This window comes from Taeniopygia guttata, chromosome 4A (assembly GCF_048771995.1).
Source record: "Taeniopygia guttata chromosome 4A, bTaeGut7.mat, whole genome shotgun sequence".
Taxonomy (NCBI): domain Eukaryota; kingdom Metazoa; phylum Chordata; class Aves; order Passeriformes; family Estrildidae; genus Taeniopygia; species Taeniopygia guttata.
In genome coordinates, this window is record NC_133029.1 from 4,823,612 (window position 1) to 4,847,810 (window position 24,199).

The 24,199-nt window shown below is 45.6% G+C and overlaps 1 protein-coding gene across 3 annotated transcripts; it reads right to left on the bottom strand.

The window, feature by feature from the left end:
* Positions 1–4,677: 4,677 nt before the first annotated feature.
* On the bottom strand, positions 4,678–22,727 carry TENT5D (terminal nucleotidyltransferase 5D). 3 transcript variants are annotated; one of them, XM_002192636.6, is made up of 4 exons: positions 22,529–22,726; positions 15,975–16,096; positions 14,751–14,865; positions 4,678–9,864 (listed from the first exon to the last, which is right to left on the bottom strand). In XM_002192636.6, the coding sequence occupies exons 3-4, from the start codon at positions 14,814–14,816 to the stop codon at positions 8,674–8,676; spliced, it is 1,257 nt and encodes a 418-aa protein (XP_002192672.5). In that variant the 5' UTR covers positions 14,817–14,865; positions 15,975–16,096; positions 22,529–22,726; the 3' UTR covers positions 4,678–8,673. The 3 variants fall into 3 exon arrangements, with proteins under 3 accessions (XP_002192672.5, XP_030128310.4, XP_030128308.4); XM_030272448.4 differs by lacking the exon at positions 22,529–22,726 and adding an exon at positions 22,325–22,407 and having other exon boundaries at positions 8,587–9,864; XM_030272450.4 differs by lacking the exon at positions 14,751–14,865 and having other exon boundaries at positions 22,529–22,727.
* Positions 22,728–24,199: the final 1,472 nt, after the last annotated feature.

Genomic DNA, 24,199 nt, shown 5'->3' on the forward strand with positions numbered 1-24,199 from the left:
AGAACAGTGACAATGAAGAGGCTCTGCTGGTGTGCTGCAGCCCTTCACCCCCACCTTCCATGGGGTCTTCCCTACAGGAATCTGGGAGAGGAGCCCAAACCCACTCTGCTGACTGAGGTGGCAGTGCCCAACCTCTGGTCCCACTGCCTTTCCCAGAGCTGGGGTGGGAGGGATGGTGTGGCTACAGGAATTTGGGCCCTCCAAACCTTGCAATAAGGATTTCCAGTCAAGAGCCACCTGCTTCCTTTTATTTCCAGTCTGGAGTAATTTCATGTTGACATTGTTTCCTCTGCAAAGACACGTCATTTTGCCAGTTTTTTTTTTTTTTTTTCCTGCTTTAGAGCAAAAAAAACCAGCTGCAGCACAGAGCAGGCAGAGGGCCCTCAGGAACTCCAGTGGCTGTAAAGGAATGTCAGAGGTGTGTGCATGGCTGGGTCCAGGGATTTTCCATATGGGGTGATGGGAAGAAGAAAAGCATTCCCAAAAGGGGAAAAAACTCCCATTGCACTTAAACCATGGAGCTGAACCCCAGCAAAACAGTCCCAACTGCACTACTTGTCTCTGCTGAAAAATATCCACCAGGCACTTGGGCTTATTCTCAGGATTTTGGGCACATCTCCACAACATCCATCTCCCTGTGGTTTCCATATTCCCTGGTTAAGCCTATGCCTCCAGCAGTGCTGGATCTGTTGGTTATCACCTGCTAACGAGGCCATCCATCTCTCCCAGGCCAGGGGAACCAGACTCATGTGGTTCTCAGTGGCTCTTTAGTGATTTTCATTATTTTTTGACCAATTTCTCTAAATCCACAAGTGCTGTTTCCAGTTTTCATCTTTAACGTGCCCATGCATCCCTCCTCTTCTTTCCCCTTATTCAAAAGCCACCACCTGCAGCTCTGGGGAGGGACCAGCCTCTCAAAACACACTAATCACCCCAAAATGCTGCCAGCCCCAGCCAGTCGTGGTGGCAGCACCTCTGTGGAACAGCTGGATGCTGATGCTCAGCCCCAGACCCACCAGCCCATCCATCAGGGCTGTTCCTGGGAGAAAGCAGCTCCATAAGGCTGCAGAGCCAACCTATGCAGCCTTTGGGACTAGGATTTAATAATTCAGTGTTTTTTTTCTTCCAAGTGTCATTTATTATCTCTTTACAGAGCTGTTTGCTGCTCAGTCAGAATCTAAAGCAAATATTCTTTGTGAGTGTGTGGTTCTAATGCTGTTAAACTTCACAAAAACCTCATCAGCAGTGATTTGGCCCCAGGTATGAACAACTGAGGAGGAAAAACAGCAGTGATTTCCTGCTTGCCTGTGGATCTTAGGAGCCTGGCAGGCTCTTGTTGCAGCAGATCCTGGCTGGACGTGGCTCCTGGACATGGTCACATTCCCCATGGCACCAGTGGCTTGTGCCAGGCAATGAATGGTTTGGACACCCACCAAAATCTCCTCTGAGTCATTCTGAAACCTTAAAGTGCTGATCAGCATTGCTGGGGCTGATCAGGAAGCCCTGGGAAAGAGGGAGGAAAGCTTTCACGTTGCTCTTTTTTTTTATAATTACCTTTTATTGAATGAATTCTTTTGCTTCAGTGGATTCTGAGGTGGGAGCGCTGCTGAAATCCCACACACGGGGATGGAACCAGAATTCATCAGCAGTTTCTTGCTCTCCAAATAGTCTTTTTTTTCACCAGTGCAGGACTGGGATTAGCCATCAAACTGCCCTGGGAGGAGTGGCAGAAAGCTGTGACACTTCACCCTGGTCCTGTCACATCTCGAGCCCGGTCATTCCCATGGAAACCTCAGCAGCGCCAGCCCAGGGAAGGGGCACGCGTGGTTCAGTGGCTCTGACACTAATGATATAATTAGCTGTGTTAAAAGTCACGTCTGGGAGCAGCTGCTTTGTTTCCAGGGTGACTGGAGTGCCATCGATGACGATGTCCAGCGGTGTTTCCATAGAGCCGCGGGCCAGCAGAACGGGACAGAGGATCCTTTGTGGCCACCAGGCAGGACATGGACACGGCCAGAGGGTCCATCCTGCCTCCCAGACCACCAAGCTGAGATCACCCAGCCTCACCCAGACCGAGGGAGCAGCTCCAGGCTGGGATTTTTCATCCTTGGCTTCCCACAGGAGCTGAGCACCCCTTGTTTTGTCCATTCACAGAAGCACAGATGGGTTTTACCTAAACCACTCTCCCCCAGAGATCTTCTTTAGTTTTTGTCTTAGAACGTGTTTTCTTGTTATGTTACTTAGAAACAAGGTGGAAACAATCCCATTTCAGTTCAGGAAAGCACCTAAATGTACCCAGGGCTGTGTCTCAGTGAAAAGAGCACAGCACACGTGCCTGGATCACATTTTGGTTAAAAACACTTTGTTTTCCTGCAATAAGAGTTGAGAAATTCAGTCACTGGATACAGCATTGCAATACTTCCCAACCTAAATGATCGTGTGTTCTGCAATTGAGTGTTTGGGATGGAATTTTGGGTTTAATCAGTTTTAAGGATGTGGAATGAGTTGTGGGTACTTTAACATTGGAAGGCCACAGCTCTTTCTCCTGTCTGGGGGTAAATCAGCCATTCGAGGCTGGTGGTGAATCCAGATCCCTGCTTGGGCAATGCCATTCCCTGGGAACTGCCAGGGATAAGCAGGCAGGACAATAAAAAGGGATCTATTCCAACATCCATTGGGATCCTTGAGACAGAACCACGAGCTGCAATTCCAGCCCATTGTCTGCAAAATGTCAGGGGCTGAGGAAACGCTGGAGGCAGAAATTGTTGGCATGAATGGTGAGAGCTCTGCAGGGTCTCATCACCTTGAGTTGGGAATTGTCATCCTCCTGCTGCTCCATGGGGAAAACGGGAGGGCAAAGCCGGCCCTGGGCAGATCCTGGGTTTGTGTGTGCAGAATTCCAGGAACATATGGGCAGCATCCTGTCCCTGTCTGTCCCAGCAGCAAACCAGAAGGAGTGTGAATAAAATCCTATCAACAGCAGGAGGGGAATATTTATAGGAAAATGAAATAGAGGATGGGGGGAAGGGGTTCCTGTTGGAGGGTGGGCTTGGGAGGGAGTGGGGCTGCATCGTGGAAGGGTTTGCTGTTCCCATGCACCCAGACAGGAGGAAAATGAAATAAAAACAACAAAAACCTGGGGATGTACAAGCACACACTGCCCATAAACATCCATGATCTGCATCCAGTTCTCCAAAGGACTTATTTTTACTTGTATTTCGAAATCCTAGGCAGAGTGAGCAGCCTTCGAGTGTATTTATTACGGTCTTGAGTTGCTTTCCATGGTAACTAATTGTGATTTCCGAGGCACAGGTTCTGCAATGGCACAGGATGAAATGGAGCTGAATATGGAGGCAGCTGAGAAGAAGAAAATCACTTGCTTATGAAATGGTATTTAATGATGGGAATTGATGGAGCAGAAAAAATGGGGGTGGCAGAGACTAGAACACAAAGCAGCTCTCTCAGCTTTATGTATTTCCTCAGATTTTGAATTTCTCAGGAAACCATCTGGTGAATATTTAAGGAAGGGAAACTCCCCTATATGTGCTGCCTTCTCACTTCTCCACTTCCCATTTTATTGAGGCAAACTCTTAAAACTCCGACTGTATTAAAAAAAAAAAAACATCAGGAAATTAAATTATGAGTAAATGGTGTTTGGTGTTTGCTGGTTAAAATAATGGGAGGGCTTTTACAAAAATTTACCCATTGCACAATGAAAAAGAGGTGAAAAAATCCTGTTTTGAGCAATGTTGGATAAAATTGAGGAATAAAGGTTTCCCTGGAGTGCAGGGGTATTGCTCCCCTCCTATGCCCAGAGCCTGGGATGGCTCTGGTGCCCAAGGAAGAGCTGAGCGGAGCCAGGGAAAACAGTGAGGATCATTTTGAGCCAACTGGGAATTTCCAAGCTCTCACATGGGGTCAAAATCTCTGGAATGTTCCAGCCCCTCCTCTGTAAGACTCTGAGAGTCCATGGGATTTAACAGCTATGACACTTCCCCCAAAGAAAGAGCAATGTTGTCTTGTCCTCTTTAAAAACTGAATTATTCTATAATTCAGTTTACAATAAAACACAAATAAATAATGAATAAAATAATGAATTGTTGAGCAGTAGTGCAAAACCCAGCCCATGACAAAAAAACCAAAAAAACCCTAAAAATCCCAAACCCACTCCCCAAAACCCAGAAAATCCAAGTAAACAACCAGAAATGTAACTGTGATGAGTGTGGTTATGTTGCTCAGCTAAAACACACAGGTCTGTGGGAGTTCCTCCTACCTTGGTGCAACACCACCAGAAATTCTGGATAAATATGGGATCAGATTTATGGGGATGTGCATATGTAAGGTCCAATCCTTTGTCACTGAAGTATTGATTTCATTGACCCAGCAGTCAATGAGGTTTTGATTATAAAATATAGAGGTGTAGGCACTTCAAATGTATTTGACACCAGCCTGGTGACAAGGAGCTCAGAGCCATTCCAAGGGATGGGAGATCCACAGGAACCCCTCTGGAACCTCCCTGTGGGTCTGCCAGGCTGAGTCTGAGCCTGTGCTGTATCCACATGAGGAACTGCCACCTAATTTTCATCTCTCCTGCAGTTTCCACACTCCAGTTTGGCTTTCTGGAGGAACCTGCCTGCTCCAGCTGGAGCAATCAAGGGATTACAGGAAACCACACGTTAAATAAAATGTTCTTTTAATGATCACCCCCCAAATACCCAAAGGCACCAGTCAACACCGTGGACTAATGACCTACAAATTGGTGGGATTCTTACACATTTGTAGCATTACAATATTTTTTTCCACAGCTTCAGATGGCACATTAAGAGGAATATTTCATCTGCAACAGCTTTGTCCTGAACGCCCTTCCATGTGATTATTGAATAGAAAAAGGATCAAACCAAAACTGAGCTCGCTGCCCTCCTTTCTGCAGGTATTTCTGCAGCTCATCTCGAATCCACTCCTGTATAACTCAAAATTTATTTCCAATTTATCACTCTAACTCCTCTAACACCACCCAAATCCCCTCACTCATCCTCAGGCTCCAGGTAGCACACGGAGAGGCAACACCTCCACTGAGGACAATTTGCATTTCTTTTATCCATTGCAAAAACCTCTGTAACGTGTTGAGTATAAAGCTCACAAAATACATTTTAAAGGAACTACCATAAAGTATTTTCTTCAAATAGACCTTTTACAACAAAACACAAAATTCAAAGGACATTTTTTTTTTAGGAAAGCACTTGAAACTGTAACACTTAGGTCCTGACAACATTAGATTACTTTAAGCTGTAAACCCTAAGAAGTTTTGTGATTAAATAAAATCAGCATTACAATTTCCAGGCATTATAATCATTGAACAGATTGTAACAACGAGATATAATTATAATGCAAACATGAAGCTCAGGAGACTGGCACTGAGAAAACTCTCAATTCTTCGTAGATTTAGATCTGCACATGATAAAATCAGTAACAACTGGAGAAGAGGTTCCAATATTTCATCCTACACACTGATACCAGTGTTTTGCAAACAGCAGTCAATACATCATCCCCTTTTTAATATTACTTTACAGAGTCATTATGACCTTGAACAAAAAAAAACCCTCCAAGTCAATTACTGCTGCCAGGTATCAATAGAACATCTGGAAGGAAATAATTAAAACCATCAGGTTTGGTTAATTGCCCCTGTAGGTGCAGATACACAAGATTTTATATATGTAAGGCTAAATAAATTACATATATATATGCTTACATATACAAAATCACAATCTCAACCTTCAGAACTGAACTACCTCTAGGTAAGAAATATAAGACCTTTTCCCATAAATTTAAAGGGTTTATTTATACCTGAGAGATTTTTGCATATTGATGTCATTGTACCTTTGCCTGTAGGTGCTCCCCTAAGTCTTTCCTGGGGTACAAAGCCCATTGCAGCCAGGTGGGTTCTTCCCACCAGCTCCACGGACTTTGGCTGAACCCTTCCTTACCTAACCTGGATCAACAGAGAGGTGACAGAATTCAATATATATTTAAATAATGTTCTGTACAAGTGCACAGGCTGGTTTATACAAAACCACAGCGAGTTCACCACTCCTGATACTGCCACAATATGTGATTTAAGAAGTATTTTAGTGCTTTAACCAATGCATGTTTCTACTTGCTGGTAAAGAACTCCTTAGTGAAGAATTTTTCTGGGTTTTGGATCACTGGCCATGCAAGACACGCTGAAAATGCTCCTTCCTGCCTGACCCCTTCTCTGGTTCTTGGGGAGATCAACCCATTTTTTCACCCAGCAACCAGAGAAACCAGGAGAAGAGGAGTAATAAATCAATGTGGCAACACTACATTAAGGTCACAGGTCAGTGCAGACGGACTGAGACTTTCCAACAAATCTAAAGAGATTAGGAACCCCCTTCCTCCTGAAATTTAAGGCATTTGGATGCCTGATTCCCACAGATTCCCCAGTCCAGCTCTCAGCTCCTCATCCCTGCAGATCCCAAGCAGTAGCAGGGACATGACCCACATAAGGCTCTTACAGAATTTCACAGTGCTATTTAACATGGCAAACACCAAATTAAATGGAAAGGTTCCCTTTGTCATCCCGACAGTTCAATTAAAACAGAGATGAAAGGAATCCACCATGTCTCACTCCATTTTGTTCCTGACGGGGAATTCCCTCGAAGTGCTTTCATGCAAACATGGTGTTACCATAGCTGATCACAGAGCAATTAGAATTGATGGTTTTATTAATTATAGTTTAACCAATTGAAAGATCTTAGTGGAAGTGGAATAAAGTGTGCTTTCAGACACCAAATTGGACATACCTGAAAAATCAGTGAAAGTAACAGTACTCTATTCATGAAAGACATCACAAAATGAATAAGATTCATCAGTAAACCCTTCATATATTGTAGAAATACCAATTTTTTGCACTGTATTTTACAGAAAAAAGTTGACTTTAGTGATGATGATCTTTGAACAATTTTTTGTTCAAATGTACAGGAATATAATGGGGGAAAGGGAAGCTACATTTCACTGGCAATTGAACTTCACAGACCTTAGAAAATTTAGAAATGTTTGACCCAAAACAGCACATTTATGGACCACATTTTTCTGTAAAATAAATCAAACTCTTGTGCCCAAGCAGAAGAAATTCCCAAGGCCTGACATCTGTTGTAAATGGATGCAATGCAGCCACTGCTGTGGAGCAGGAGGAGATGAGGATGAACAGTGACAGGGACAACACAGCGACACACAAAGTTAATGTAAGAAACTCTACAGCTTGCATTTCCAGTTGGCTGTTCCCATTTTATACCCACACCCCTTCCAGACCTCCTTTTCCTGCTAGTCCTTCTTGTTCTATATTCCTTTTCCCATGTTTGGTTTTGGTGACACCACCTTAATCCATCTGTCCCAAACCTCCTCATCCTGGAGCAAACTCTCTGCCCATCACTGCTACAAACACTCTGAAACCCCAGGGCGTGTTTCCTTTTCCATGTTTCCCTTTCCATAATTTAGGAGCTCTCTGGCACCATTTCCAGCATTTCATGGAGCAACTGGCACAGGGAGGCACTTATGTGACATGTTTAAAACTTATCTTTGGTAAACACTCACACACAAACTAATGTGTAATTCATGTTTTGCTTCCTGATCGTAAATCCTTGTTTGCTACCGGTGGATTTATGCAGGTATCTAAACACAGACAGGACTTTACCAGTACAAAATAGTTTTTCAAATGCCACTGCCAAGGATTTGTTTTAATTCACCTAAAAATAGCGCCAGTCCTGGGCTTTTGGAGTTTTTTCCTGACTCTTGTTTGTTGTGCATTAAAGCAGCTCTGATCAATAACAAATTAGTGATAGAAAGCGAGCCCGTTCTGCTCAATTTTCACTTCCTTTCTCCTCCTCTTGCCTTGGTTTTCAAAACCAATTTCATCAGAATAGTTGTACCTCTTACAGCTTTTGTTATCTGTGAGGCAGATCCTGGGCTCGGACACTGCCTGACTTGAGCAGCCAAATCTTTCACTGGGATCACTGGAAATTTCAGACACACAAAACGCTGAGTCTGCTCTTGGTGGGGCATTTCCTGCTCACCAGTACAAACCAGTACTCTGGGGAGGGGAGTGACCCCGAGAGTCTGACTGACCTGAGGAACAATCAGCCACCAAGAGACGACCCATCAATGTGTGTTTTCAAAGGTGCTGCAAATAAATGTTGCTGGAACTGCATGGATAAAACCAAGGGATGATTGACTTTGACGTACCCAGAGCACTGTCCCTTCTGACATCAGGCATTTCTACAGAGAGGTATTTCACTGGCTTCAGTTTTCATTGACAACATTTAAATTTTGCTTAAGAATTATTTTTTTTTTTAGAACCCAGAACTTAGTGCATTTCATTTTTATAAAATTAGAATAATTTATATCCTTCTCTTTTCATTGCAAAAAAATACAGGCCAAACACACATCAAGGTATAAACAATTCACGAATGACAGATGCTTCACTTATTTCACCTGCTTAATGGTGAATTAGACATTGATCAACCAAACAACTTTGGCAACTTGCACAAAAATATGTCCTTAACTCAAAAGTGCTGATAAAACTCGCTTTAATGAGGCCTTTATTAAGGAGAGAACTGGAAAGAGAGGAGTGGTGAGTGCTTGGAGGTTGGAGCGTTCCTACACCATCCCGCTCTGTAGCTGTATGTGGAAAGGGTACAACTGGTAGAACACAGGGGGTTGTCCATGGGCAATGTAGTAGTTGCTGAAGTTTCTGTCACTGATATAGGGAGCAGGCTGATAGTAGCACGTGACATTGGCCGCGTTGGGGATGATGTTCTGTTCTCCGAGCACTTTTAAAGCCAGAATTGTGATCATATTGAGGGTTTGCCTTCGCTCGTGCCCCATGAGGCAGACTGTGCTCTTGTTCACCACCCCACGCAGGGTCATCAAGTAGTCGTACTTGCTCTTCTCCTCCCCGATGAAGTGGTTGCGCAGGTAGGACTCGATTTTCCTCTGCTGCTCGGCAACGTCGGGAAAATCAATGAAGAACCTGGAGCACATGTAACGTTCCAGAGATTTAATTTCAGCCTCATCCGCCGGCTTAAAGTCACGGACCAGGAGGTTGCTGTACTTCAGGAGGCCGCCTCCCCTGATCTCCTCCGGGTTCCGGGTGGAGATCAGTTTGTATTTCAGGTGGTCCATGGCTTGGTTGAAGTCCCCGTACATGCTCTCGGCGATGACGGCGGGGTGATAGTCCTGTGTTGGGGGCCGGTCTGAGGTTCTGTAGATGGCCAGGATGGAGTCCAGGATGATCTGGAAGGAGTCCACGCTGAACTCGAACTGCCGCCGCAGCGTGCTGACGAACTTCAGCTCCACGTTCTTGCCGCTGTTGTTGGACAGTGAGATGAGGCTCCAGCGGTCGTGGTCGGTGGAGACTTTGACCATCTTCTGCACGTAGGCATCTTTCATGGTCTGAGCCGTGATTTTTTGCTTGTTAACGCATTTTGGCAAGAAGTCCAATAGGCAATTGAGAACTGCTTCCTTAACGACCTGGAACTCGAGCTCACTGGGAAGTTCCACTCCAAAAATGATGTCCAGGTCCTTGTAACTGGTGCCATTGTGCTTCACCAGGATGTGGCTGGCAGTGGAACCGTTCAGGCGGATGTCCCTGACATGGATCTGCTTCTCAATGAGCTGCTCCTTTACCATATGGATGATATCCTTCGGCTTTACCTCCAGGGTTGGAAAATTTCCTCTCCCATGAATAGGTATAGCCTCAGTTAAAACCTGATCCAGGATTTTAATCTGATCCCAAGTGAGATAACTGAATCTGTGGTCCAAGTCCTCAGTCATTGTGATATTGGTTGGCTAAACAGGGAGAAAGAGGAATTGGAGACAAATGTTAGAATTTTCTGGAATACCAGAGAGGACATTTTACTTGGTTATACCAAACTTCCTCCCTCCGTGTAGTGACAGAGCTATTCATTTTAGAGACACAGCCCCAGTTAACAGTCTGAGTCAACCACTGCACTTGTCACAGGCTTTTAATTGAATTTTAATGTACTCAGGTTTTAATCCCGCTGAGAAGCCATCACGTTATTGTATAACCCATGACTCAAAGTAAATGCATCAAACCATATAGACCCAATTTAAAACTACTCAAAGGTTAATAATATGAAGTACTTGGTGGTTCTAATGGAACTCCAGATAAATTTCACCATGAAGAGATAAAATGAGCAAAATGAGCAAGTTTGTTCTTTCTGTCCTGCCTAGACATCTCCCTTGATCTTCAGTGACTTGAATACTTTAAAAGTATTAAAAGGCCAGGAAGTGTTTTTTGTGAAAACCAGGAATGTTGCAACCTGCTCCCTGTTTATCCAGCCATATGCCTTGGATGAACTTTGGTCTCTATGGATCATCTAAGCACACACATCTTTTAATATCACTTGTGGTTTAAGGACTGGTTACCTGATAATTGTCAAGTAATTTCCACGAGGTTTCTTTGGAAAATATTTCCCTTCTAGGCCATAAACCATGTTTCACATTAATGCATCAATGCTGCAAGTCGTGATTTCAGATCTGGTGAGAAAACCCCTTCCAGTCTTGTGGGAAAAGGACCTCAAGAAAGAATCACCTATGGAATACATGGGATGAAGCTCAGCTTTGGGAATTTCTCAGTTTAAAATGGTATCTTGAATTCCCATAGCATCACATTTAACAAGGAGATGAGACACTCAGGTGGTGGCCAGGTGGCATCTGGGTGGGCTCAGTGAGGCACGAGCTGGGTGGAAGAAGTGTCTTTGGGAGTCTGCCAGCACCCAGAACCTGCTTCCGAAACACCCCCGAGTGTTTCTGCAGCCAGATGGCTCAAACATATTCTTTCAGCCAAAGCTCAAGAATAAAAATAAAATAAAATCAGACTAAGTAACAACACTACTGAAAACCCCCACTGTTGTTTCTTTACCAGTGGTGACTCCATATGTACGTTGTCATACATTCCCCTTCCTTCACCTTCAGATTCCACATTCTGGAATATTTTAGTAATTTCAAGTAACTTGTGAGCTACCAAATGGCTTGGGAATATGGTGGAGCTCTATTTCACATACTTCTGCTGGAATTTCAGCTCCCATTAAGCTGATCAGGAGCATATGTAATTCCAAGCACCTTCCTGGCCTCATGACAAAGAATGGGACTAACCAGATGTTTGAAGTTGAAGGAATGTTTTAAAAGTTGGCTAAAGCAGGACTGAAGTTGGGAATTTATTGACAGTGTGAAGGTCTTGGAATCAGTCCCATAGGTCTGCCACAACCATGTAGCTCCTGGCATCATGCACATAGTGTATAATTCCACACCCAGAACAGGTATGTTTTCAGGTGTATTCAAAAATATCCACATTTTTCCTTCAGGCATTTAGAGGATACAACATTTGAACTGAAAAGGAGAGAAACTGCCCTTCACAGCACTGCAAATTTTACATGCTAATGATTTCACCATTGAATATTCATTAGAATTCCATGCTTATTCCTTTAAAACTATAGCTGTGCATCCTTCAGGGCCATTATGACAACTCAGTAAAAGTCTGTCTAAAAACCAGGTTTTACAGAGAGCTACTGTTAATTCTGGACGTGGGACAACCTTGGATGGAGGCAGGTTGGAAGGAGAGGGTTTTGTTCAAATGTTTTTGCTGCCATGTTGTTACCTGAGTCAGCCATAGAATCGCAGAATTAAGGTTGGAAAAGACTTCCAAGATCATCAAGTCCAATTTTTTGTATGCCAGATTATGGTGGAACAACCCAAATGATCCCCTAGCAAACTTAAAATCATCAGAATTGTTGTCTAAGCAGCAGTTTTTATTACAACATTGTTTGATATTGCAAAACCTTGACCTTCATGAGGCTGATGCTGTGATGTAAAAAAAAAAAAAAAAAAAGGGAGTAGAGAGGGGAATGTTGAAATTCAACCCCCTTTTAGCAGAGGGACCTTCTTCAAACACTTGAAAAATCAAAAGATGGACGTATCCATAAATAAGCTTAGAAATCCTTCCTTTATTGCTACATGTTTTTAGGTATTTCAGATGTTATTGCAATATGCTGAGGTTTGAAACTGAAAGGAGAAGGTAATGTCAGTAAATCTCTCTTTTGTGTTGAAGAGGCATCCCTTAAAATGCCATTTTTTCTGAAGTGATTCCTGGAGAATCTGAGGAGGCTTTGGGAGCTCAGAGTCTCACCATTAATGTTTTACAATAAATATTAAAGAATTCTGTGCTGAAATAACACCTTCAACTCTGACAAGTGAGAAAAATGTACTAGGAAAAACCCCAGGAATTTTCCTAATTATTTAAAAAAATAATTAATTTCCAGGTAAGCCTAAATAAATATTATTAGTAGCAGTACTTTTTATTATTTACTAATTTGCTACCAGTTTGCTACCCAATACTTTAACCCTGCACTCTCCTAGAAGGATTTTATCTTTTTGTTTTCTTCAATCACATCTAGCAAAAAGAACTATTTCCAGGCACTTTTATAATCATTAGAAGCCTGATTTCTCAAAGCAGGGGCAAATTTACTTACTGAGGTGTTCAGGTTAATACCAGGGGTTATTATTAATGTAATTACTTCAATTACAATACATCAGCAGCAACACTGAGGTTGTAATTAGTCAAAGTGTGTAAAACAAGAGCTCCTGGGATGAAGGGAAGGAAACTCCCTGCACGTGACCACGGCACCTGGATGGAGCCAAGCACAAGTGAGTACTGAGCTGGTTAATTAGAAAAGGGGCTGGAAAATCACTTTATTCCTTGGAAACTGCTGTTGTATGCAATGGAGGATGGTCAATTTACATGGGAAGAGAGTGATAGGACAGGGGAATGGTTTCAAAACAAAAGAAGGGAGGTTTAGATTAAATTAGACAGAAACTCTGAGGTCCTGGTACAGATTCCAGAGAAGCTGGGGCTGTCCTTGGATCCCTAGAAGTGTCCAAGGCCAGGCTGGACAGGGCTTGGAGCACTCTGGGACAGTAGAAGTGGAACTGGAAGCAGATGATCTTTAAGGTCCCTTCCAACCAAACCATCCCTGGATTCTGTAATCCCTGGATGCAGATCTCTCACTGGCACCCTCAATCCCAGCTGTCCCTAAGCCTTCCCTGCAGCACCCTGCCAAAGAATTCCCTTTGTGAAACCCCTTCCACACAAATACCCCAAAGCATCAAACATGTTCCACATTCAGGGTTTTCATGTCCTAAAATCTGTACATGGGCAAATGGAAGCTGCACAAACATCACCACCATGGCAATGAAATTCAAAAGAGGGTGTTTTTCCCCACACTTCATCAATATTTTAATTTACTGAGATTCTCTCCTAGTGATTTTTCTGAAGATTTTTTGTTTATGGGATTTTAAATGTTACCATAAACTGCAACAGACCCTGAATCCCATCTCATTTAAGATCTCTGCTAGAAAAAAAGGATGAGGAAAAGCAGTTTTCAGGGTGTTTTCTTTTACATACATCGGCTAGAGAAGAACAGAATAAGATGGATCAGATTCAGTCAAGTTTTGTGATATATCATCCTTATTATAAGGTTAGAAAAATATTCCCTGACTCAACTTCCAACTTGTCCTTGAGTGGTCACCTTCACCTGATAAAGCAGTTACAATGTGGAAAAATGTTTGGATACTTAAACATAATATTGTTAAATTTTATCATTTATTTTCCTATTCAAATTAGAGGCTCTAATTTTCTTTTTGGAGCAAGCAGCTCTGAGTTTGGGCTTACAATGATGCTAAAATGTTTCATTAAACACCTCTTAGCACTCCACTGTGCATGAGCCTCATCAAAAATCCCAAGCAGATCGGGCTTTACATCTGAATGAAGCAAATCTGCCATGCTAATGACAGCTTTCATGCTCCCCACAACTTTCATAGAAACAGATTCTTGCAGTCTAGAGAACAGTCTCATCAAATTTAGCTCATATTTTACTGATAAACTGTTTAGATTCTCTTTTTATATATTCCATAATGTTGATTCAGTGTGTTTTCAAAGGGTTTGCCATGTGCTGGCATTTTCAGGCAGGATACAGCTGAAATAGTTTTTGTGCAGCTGTGGCAGCTCCATCCTCTTCCCTTTGCTTCTATTTCTCCCATGTTTTTCTGTTTACAATAAAGGTTGGGAATACTTAAATGCTCCAATTCTTTTTACTTTGCACTTGAAATGGGTTGTGCAGGGACCTTTCACAGATCACAGAACTCCAGAATGAGTGAGGTTGGAAAAGCCCTCCAAGACCATCGAGTCCCACCAGTGCCTGATCCCCACCTTGTCACCAGCCCAGAGCTCTGAGTGCCACCTCCAGTCCTTCCTTGGACACCTCCAGGGATGGGGACTCCAAACCTCCCTGGGCAGCTCCTTCCAATGCCTGGCCACCCTTTCCATGGAGAAATTCCTGCTGCTGTCCAACCTGAACCTCCCCTGGCATGCCTTGAGGCTGTTTCCCCTCATCCTGTCCCTTGTTCCCTGGGAGAAGAGGCTAAAAAAGAGATGTAGCAAAATGTTTTGGGAGCTGCTGTGGCAGCCTTGTTTTGGGGGATTGCTCCAGAAACCCCCACAGAAATTCTGCCATTCCTTTCACCTCTGCACTGGCTTTCCTGCTTACACATTATAAACATTACTATGAATGTCCATGACCTCCTGCTAAAGATTTATTTCAACTCAAAGATCCATTTCTCTTCTAAGCTGGACATTTGGAAGTATTTTGCTCACTTACTTCAGAACTGCAGCTGACATAATCTCCAAAGGCAGGAATATCAAATGTGGAGGGACTTCCAGTCATAATTTAAACCCAGACGAGACAAGGAGAAGCAGTAAAGCATCTGGGAAACCTAAATGGGGACATATTTAAACTGATTTGACAGTGCTTTCCATGACTTTGTCCTTCCATTAATGTTAATGCAGGTGGTGAAGGTGTTTATTTATCCTGTTATCAGGAGATAATGCATGAATTGCCATCAGTTTTCAGTCCAGTTCCCACTGAGTTTCCCTGGGATAACAAATGTTAGCTCAGCTCTTCCTTGGCAGATAAGGCTGCAAGGTGGGCAAATGCACTGCAAAGCTGTGGGCTTGGGCTATGCCACAGAATGGCACCTTAGAGGGCACAAAAAGTAAACACAGGATGAGACTTGATCCACAAAAACTTGTCCTACTTTTTCCACCAACAAAAGGAACATGGATAATGCCTTTAAGGCAAAGAGGGCAGGGTTAGATGGGATACTGGGAAGAAATTCTTTCCTTTAAGGGTGGGGAGGCCCTGGCACAGGGTGCCCAGAGAAGCTGTGGCTGCCCCTGAATTCTTGGAAGTGTCCAAGGCCAGGTTGGACAGGGCTTGGTGCATCCCAGACTAGGATGGTTCCATGCCCATGGAACAAGATGGGATGTAAGGTTCCTTCCAAACCATCCTGGGATTCGGTTTCCACTGGAATATTACAGGATATTGGCCCAATGAGCTGGGAGTTCCTGGGAGGCACAAAGTGAGGAGTTTAACTTGGGCACCCAATATGAAATCACTATCCATATTCTGTCATGTTGGATATTTGGGGTTTTTTTGGAAGTCCCACTTTTCCATCATGACTCATGGTAGACTCATTCTTAGCCAGATGGGGATCCCCTCACAGGGCAACTTTTTCAAGGGCCTATTTATCGTGACTTGATATCAGTTCCCACAACACATGAGGCTCCATCTCACAGGGCCTCCAGTCCAATCCAACCAAGCCCTTTAAAAAACATGAGGCCAGCAGTATCTCAATTGCTCTAAAATACTTCAATAACTTTTAAAAAATAGCTGCCATATGCAATATTTGGTCTGTTTGTGGCTATGGTCATCTCTGGGAAGTTCCTGGCTTTAGGAAAAGCTTATTTGTACTACCAAACACATACTTATGGACTAAGTCCTGAATAATATTCCCAGCAAGAATGCAAAACCCCACAGACTCACCGTGGCAGGACGACTGGGAGCGTGTATTCCAGCAGAGTTAATAGGATGAGTCACTGGATCATTTGGTAAAAATATGAATTGTCATCTTGTCGCTGACAGAAACACAAAGCTCCCCGGGAAAGCTGCAGGAAATAAAACCCAACAAACAATCACATTCATTTGGAGATCAATGTTAAACACCGGTCACCTGCTGGACATAATAAATGATGCATTACAGCCTGGCAGTCCTGCAGGTGTAACAACAGGCTTTGAAGTCGGGAATGGTAAGGGAAAAGTAGTGGGAAAAGCACCAAAGAGTTTATAAAGACTCTGGGTTTCAGGTCATGCTTAATCCTTTGCAAGGATATTAACAAACCTGCATTTTCCCTATGGGATTTTGAGTGGGAATTTAATATTATGAATAGACATGCAAATTAGCAGGGATAGAGTAGAATCATATAAAATTTAAATGATTAATAATTCAGCAAGATGAAGTGTTATGAATTGTGTAGTGGCTTTAGATTCTTTCTATCAGAGTGTGCAGCTGACAGGAAGGTCTTGTTTCCTGGCACATGAGGTTATTGGTTCATTTCGAGTAAGCCCAGGATCCTGTTGCTGGAATTTCCATGTTCATGCCAGGTGCTGGAATGAAATATTTCTGTAAATATTCACCTGCTATCATAAAGGCACTTCCTTATATTTGTTTCTCATTTCAAACATGTGCTGACAGTCAATATTCTCAGGCTTTCCTTGCAAGACCTCCCATTCCAGCACCCATCCTGCAAAACTCACAATACCCACTCAAGTTCCCTGACTATCCCAAGCAGGGCCTGTCCACTCTATGGTTTGATAGTCACAGGAATTTACTCCTCTTTGAGTTGTGTTCCACAATCTCAGCTTTTATGCTCAAATTACATATGGTTCTCACTAAAGGTAATATTTAAAGTCTGATTTAAGGGTAAATATCTGCATAACCTGCAGGGAAAGCTGAAATTATAGCCTGAGGAGGTATTGACTGTGTTATTTCTTTATTAGGAATATAATGGATTTTTCCTCCCTGCTACAGCAGGCAGATTTTTATCCCTGAAAATGCCATTTTAGTGCTGCCAGAAGCACAGCACTTGCTTTGCTCACCCTGTGAGGACCTGTCTGTTGTGCCAGGGCCTGTCTGCAGCTTTCATTTGCTTTCCATCTCCTGATGGGCAACTAATTATCTGCATGCGTGTTCCTGACCTGCTCCCAAATCCGTGCACCGACAGCTCACGTTGGCAGCTGGAATAAAGGGTTAAGTCTGGCAAGGGCTGAGCTCTGCTCTGAGCCTGGCAGTGAGCAGCCAGTTAGGCCTTGATGGCAAAGGGAAGAGTTCTGGGCTGCTTAGATAAAAAAGATCTCAGCATGTGGAGTCTGGAAAAGTCAGACAAATCAGTCACTTTGCAAAAAAAAAAATACAAATTTCTTTTTAACACTGAAATATTGTTATTTCTTTCTGTTCAAGGATGGAAGGTTTAATGGATATATGATATCCATTAATGGATATATCACTGTGATAGAACAGATTAACACTGAAGCAGAATTTATGGCTTCCCCTGATGATTTTTAGGGGAAGAAGAGAGACACCTTTATAGCATTTTTTTTTTTTTTTTGTAGAAGAAGAGACATTATTATATAATATGTTCATAGAAGCAGCAGCTGAATTGATGAGCTGCTTTGCCTACTGGGACATTATTCCCAACAACTGCCTTTTATTGGCTCAGTCACCACAGGAAAAAGCATCATTTCCTTACTCTACGCTCAGGGTTCCCAGGATTTTTTCAGCTGAAGGAAAAACAAAAATAAAAATGACGATGCCAACAATTCCCCTGTGTTTTAAAGAGACAATTTCCCTGTGCGTGAATCTGGGATGTGAATTATGGCAACATGCACCAACAAAACCATTCCTAAGCCTTTTTTCTCCTGGTGTGTCTGTGCCTAAGGAGCACAGGACTATCCTGAGATCCAGCAGGGACTGGGAGATGATGTGGGCTCTGTGCCCTGGATTCCCCTCTGTGCCACAATTTCCAGCTGAGCTGGGACTCCTTTGGGCACCCCCAGTCCCACATCCCACCCTAAGGAATATGGACCCTCAAATCTTCTAGGTGGACCTCAAATCTTTGGTAGATGTGGAGGTTGCTCAGACATCTCATGAGCTTTCCCTCACCTCTCAGGAGGTGATGCCTCCTGAACTGGCAGGAAAAAGAGCCAAGGGTCCCAGAGATTCCTTCCTCTCCCTGTGTGCTGCAGCCTCCCCTGACTGCTCTGCTCAGCTCCTCAGACTAATCCCAAAATCTATTTACTCACTCGAGATCCCAGTGACTCAATCCAAAGCTCACTAATCAAAAACTCTCATTATTATGACTAAACTGCAGCAAAAGCAGGCAAGGTAAAAACTGAAACAATCCCCTTTTCCATCTATTAAACATCTTCATAATCATCTCTCCTCTTCAAATGCCAGAGGAAGAGGGATGAACGATGCCAGGTGCCACTGCAGCCCTAAAGCTGAGCTGCTTTCATGTAAAAAGGGCATTGCAAAGTCAAGGCTCTCCTCAGGAACTCTCCAGAACCATCTTCCCCTCATCTACACCGAATGACAACTATCAAATATTCCCACGGTCACTAACCCATGAAAGGATCCTCCAGGATCACATTTCTGTCTCACATTTTTTGAGAGGATTCCAACACAACCACATCCACTGAATAGATTTCTCTTTTTTGACTGATCACACCCCAAAACCTCTTGCTGGAAGCTGCATTTAGTTCCTTCAGTCAATGCAGTGTGAGGGGTTCCCCTCTAAACCAGTACTGAGCCACTGGGGTATCGAGGGTGAGTTTTGATGGTTCACCCAGAGTGGATTTGGAGCTTTCCTTGGGAGGAGCCTAAAAGATGAAAGAAATGCACCCTGAAGGCCTCTCTACCTCAACCCTGCTCTGCTCAGGTTACAAAAGTGTTTTTGTTGAGCAATTATTCTGCTCCACTCCAGGAGTATTTTCATTTAATGGCAGGCTCCAGGCTGATTTAGGATCCCTCCAAATAAATCCCTCCAAACCACTCCCCCCTTCCCTATTCCTATAGCAAGAGCAGAGTTTAAATTCAACTGGGAAAACTTCTGTGTGCTGGAGCAAGCTGGGCTGGCACCTCCACAGGACTGTGTCTCACAGGCTGCTCAAAGATTACTGTATCTTCTATTATTTAATTATGTTTCTATTTGTGGTTACAAAGTTCATATAGAATTCATACTTTTATGAATTAATTTCCATACTTGTATTAGAAAGTTACTCTCTGAATACAAAACACAGCAGTGGGATTTCATTTTAATGCCATTTTCCCAATTTTACGAGTAACACTGTAAAAATGGGGGGAAAGAAATGAATTATTCATTATCTTCAAAGTATTTGCTGCACAGGAGTTTATGTTTAATTTTGCATCAGTAACAGCCAAGATTTCCATAGAAAATAGTTTTTTGATAAGTGAAATGTTTTCTAGAATTTGCAGTGGAAAAATCTGCAGAACTCTGGGCAAACTACAACAGGAAAAAGGATTCTGGCTGCAGCAGCAGAGCAGGGAGCTGCTCCTCTTTTGTGGTGAAGGCAGCACAAAATCTCTGTTGACATTATTACTAAAAGGCAAAGAGGAGATAAAGTGATGATTAAACCCAAGGAAAAGGCCCAGGCCCTGCAGCACAGCTGTGCATTCGTGACTTTTCCATCACTATCAATAATTCATAATGACCATCATGCACCTGACAACACCAAGTTGGGGAGAAAGACTGAGTCAAGCTTTCACCAAATGTGCAAAAACATTCAACCTGACATTGGATGTCAGGGCAACAGAACCTGCTGGATAAGCAAAGATCCAGCAGAAAGGGTAATGGAGAAGAAAATCAGCTGATGTGGACATAAATCAACATCTGCTGTACCCGTTTGTGGCATTTTATGGAGGAAAACTCTCCTTTTGGTGGTACAGACTGAAAGAAAGTTTTAGAGCTTCTAAAATAAGTTTTTCTAGAAAAGAGCTGAAATGATGGTTTACCTGTGAGCAATTCTGCAACATGAAGGAATCATGCTCAATATTATGCTCAAGTTTTGCAGCTGGATTTTCCTTTGCTTGTACCACACTAACTCAGCATGGCCATAGGCAATGGCACATTGCTGATTCCCTGGGGCATCTTAGATTCTCTGCTGATGCTTTGAATAATTATTTTTGCATGAAGATCATGGTGGCAAAGGCAAAAAGCCAGACTGCAATTCCCAAAATCTTTATATTTTTTAAATGTTTGAATCCAAATGGCATAAACTCATAGAATCCTGAGAAAGGAACTGACTGAATAACAATTCAATTCAGCAGGAATTGCTCTGGTGTAAATGGGAGCAGAATTGGCCTCGCTGTTCATGGCTGAGCAACTGAGTTCTGCAATACAAACTCTGGGCTGGCTTCCACTCTCCATGGACCATCCCTCACTCCATGTTACCCATCCTTTGATGGTGAAATTTGACTTGGAATTTGCCTCCAAATCTTCTGACTGTTCATTGACTTTCATCCATTAAAACCACTGGGTTAAATACAGACACATAAGAGATATATGATATGGAAGGCATGTATATGATATGGAGGACATAACTATGTATAAAATCCATAAAAAAGGTCTATCCCCATATGCAGAGACCATCATGTTACTGAGAACTCAACAAACACTGTCAACAACCTCAGGAGGACCCACCAAGAGCTTTTCAACACAAATGAGAGAGGCAAAGCAGAGCAAAACGTAGCAAAATTTCCCCCCTGCTGTGGCCAAGCATGGGTGGCACAGCCCAAACCCCTCCTGCAGTCTGATCATCAAAGCCCAGAACCACAAAACCACTCTGGATTAGGAGTGTTTTGAAACATGGGTAGAATTTAATTCCTTCAAGCACTGTTAATTAATGAATTAATTTACACTGCCAGCCTAAATGCTGCTTAATTGACTCTCCAAAATTACTCAGTCTCAATGTGATCTTTCAAGAAACTTGGTCTACTTCTGTCTCCCTGATTTAAGGTCGATTCATAAATTATGGGACTCCACTGTGTCAGCAGTTACTCCTGAGTTTGAGCAGGAGCTCAAGCCCTGATCTGCAGGGCAGGAATTTAGGGTCAGGCTTTTGCTCACAAGGGTCAGCGTGTCTCTGTGTGGCAGCTGAATCATGCCAGAGCACACAGTCCTTACAACAGCCCTGTGTGTCTGGTGCTTAATGAGGCAACAAAACTAAATTTACTGTAAAGTTGTGCCTGGGATGCACAACTGGGCAGGGAGGGTGTGGAGGCAGCACTGCCTTGAGGTCAAAGGTCTGCAGCACTGCAAATTACAGGAATTATTGGTGCTCCCTTTGAACTAAGCTGTGGGAATGCCAGAGGGATAAGACATAAGGAACAGAAGGTATAATGCAGACAGCTATGCTCCCTCCACACATCAAACCCATATTCCCAAGTACTGGATGCTGCAGGCACAGCACACAGAGGATGAAAGGGCACAGGGATTGTTTTTAACATTTCTGAATGGGACGGACACATTGCATCTGCCTCTAGAGCTTAAGAAGAAGTCAGGAGCAGGAAGCATGGGAGAGTCCCTGCTCTGTAATCACTGTCATTTATTATTCATCCCTCGGCCTTTAGCGGAGAATTCGGCACATCCCCATTCATTCCCACCTGGCTGCTTTTCATGGGAGCCACGAACAGGCTGTTACTCTCAAGGCAGCACACGGAACACAACGTGTGAGCCTGCAGAGCCCAGCCTCCTCTTTCCGAGGGAACAATTAATGCTATTAGAGATTTGCAGCGGCTTAAAGATGTGTCAGAGATGCCTGTGGGAGAAAGCAGGGAGCACACGAGAGGGATTCCTGACTGGGAAGACACAGAATTCCAGCCCCGAGTTGCTGGAGAGCAGTTTTGCTTTGCATGCGGGCACTTCCGAATAGTTCAGGGCACAGAAGCGCATCTTGCTGTCACTGTCACTTCACTGTCACTGTCACCTCCAGGCTGTGACCTCCCCCAAAACACGGATGGTCCTTGCAGAATACACAGAAAAGGCCTCAGCTGCCAGGGCTGTCATCATCTCAGTGGGATGACAGAGCTTCCAACAGCGAGTAAGGCATGCCACGCTCCTACTACCGCTACTACGAATGTGGCGAGGCAGGGCTTGCCCAAAGCCAGGGAGCTTTTTTGGGATTCAGGCGAAGCAACGCCCGTGGTGGGATGGAGCTCACGTGCAGCCAGACACACACAGCCCCCTGCAGCACCGCCGCGCCGCCAAGCCGCCCTTTTTACAAGTTCACCCCTAAAGTTTCGAAGGAAAACGCCTTACGGAGAGAGAAGGAAAAGGCCCGAGCCGAGCCGGGCGCTCCGGGTTTCTCCAAGTTTTTTAACCGAGCCCAACCGCTCCCGCAACGGCCCCGCCCGGCCCAACCCCGCGGGCACCCGCGACCCGCCGGCCCTGCGGGCTGGGCGCCCTGGGGACACCGCCCGCCCTGCGGGGGACACCCATCCCCGAGCGGGGACATTCACTCACCGAGCGGCTGCGGGGACGCTCGGCTACCGAGCGGCTGTGGGGGACAGCTCCGTGCGGCTGCGGGGGACACTCAGTCACCGCGCGGCCGTGGGGGACTCACGCAGCGAGCGGGACACTCCCTCACCGTGTGGGGACACTCGCCGTGAGGGCGCAGGGGACGCTCCGTGCGGCTCTACGGGACGGTGCCCGCGCCGCTCCAGCCGGGGCCGCCGCTGTCCGCGGCCGCGCTGGTGCTGAAGGGGCCGCCCCGCCCCGCCCCGCGCCCGCCCCCGCCCGCCCCCGCGGAGCGCCGCGCCATGGCCGCCATGGCAACGCCGTGAGGGGCCGCGCCCGCCGCAGCGCCGTGAGGGGCCCGCCGGCACCCCCGGCACCCCCGGCACCCCCGGCACCGCCGGTATCCCCGGCACCCCCGGCACCCCCGGTACCCCCGGTACCACCGGCACCGCCGGCAGCTCTGTCACACCCGGCACCCCCGGCACCCCCGGCACCCCCGGCAGCTCTGTCACACCCGACACCCCCGGTACCCCCGGTACCCCCGGTACCCCCGGTACCCCCGGCGGCTCTGTCACACCCGGCACCCCCGGTACCCCCGGTACCCCCGGTACCCCCGGTACCCCCGGTACCCCCGGCGGCTCTGTCACACCCGGCACCCCCGGCACCCCCGGTACCGCCGGTACCGCCGGTACCCCCGGCACCCCCGGTACCCCCGGTACCGCCGGTACCGCCGGCAGCTCTGTCACACCCGGCACCCCCGGCACCCCCGGTACCCCCGGTACCGCCGGTACCGCCGGCAGCTCTGTCACACCCGGCACCCCCGGTACCCCCGGCACCGCCGGTACCTCCGGCACCGCCGGCAGCTCTGTCACACCCGGCACTCCCGGTACCCCCGGTACCGCCGGCAGTTCTGTCACACCCGGCACCCCCGGTACACCCGGCAGCTCTGTCACACCCGGCACTCCCGGTACCCCCGGTACCCCTGGCAGCTGTGTCACCCCCGGCAGCACCCCCTGCACACCCTCAGCTCCGGCACCCCCGGTACCTCCGGAGGCTCTGTCACACCCGGCACACCCGGTACCCCCGGCGGCTCTGTCACACCCGGCACCCCTGGCACACCCGGAGGGTCCGCACGCCGGCACCGCGGCCGTGCTGTGCCCCGCGGTGACATGGAGCGGACGCGTGGCCACCATCGCCTCGTCCAGCCTCCCTGCCACATGCCTGCTGGTGGAGGGCACAGAACCGTGGAAGCGTGGAATCAAAGAAGCATAAAGTCTGGGAATTGTTTTGGTTGGAAAAGATCACTAAAGCCACCGAGAGATCTCAGTGCCAAGCCCACCGCTAATCCGTGTACCCAAGTGTCACATCTACATGGCTGCCAAATCCCTCCCGGGATGGGGATTGAGGTCCAGGAGCACTTGGACTACGTTCTCAGGGTTGGATTGTTGGGATGTCTGTGCAGGGCTGGGAGCTGGACTTGATGATCTTGATGGGTTCCTTCCAACTCAGCATATTCCATGGTTCTGTGATTCCACCACCGCCCTAGGCAGTCCAATCCAATGCTTTAAGAAACCTTTCCATAAAGAATTTTTCCCTAATATCCAACCTGACTCTCCCTGGTGCAACATGAGGGCGTGTCAGCCCATGCTGAAAAGGTCCCACTGACTTGGTGGCAAA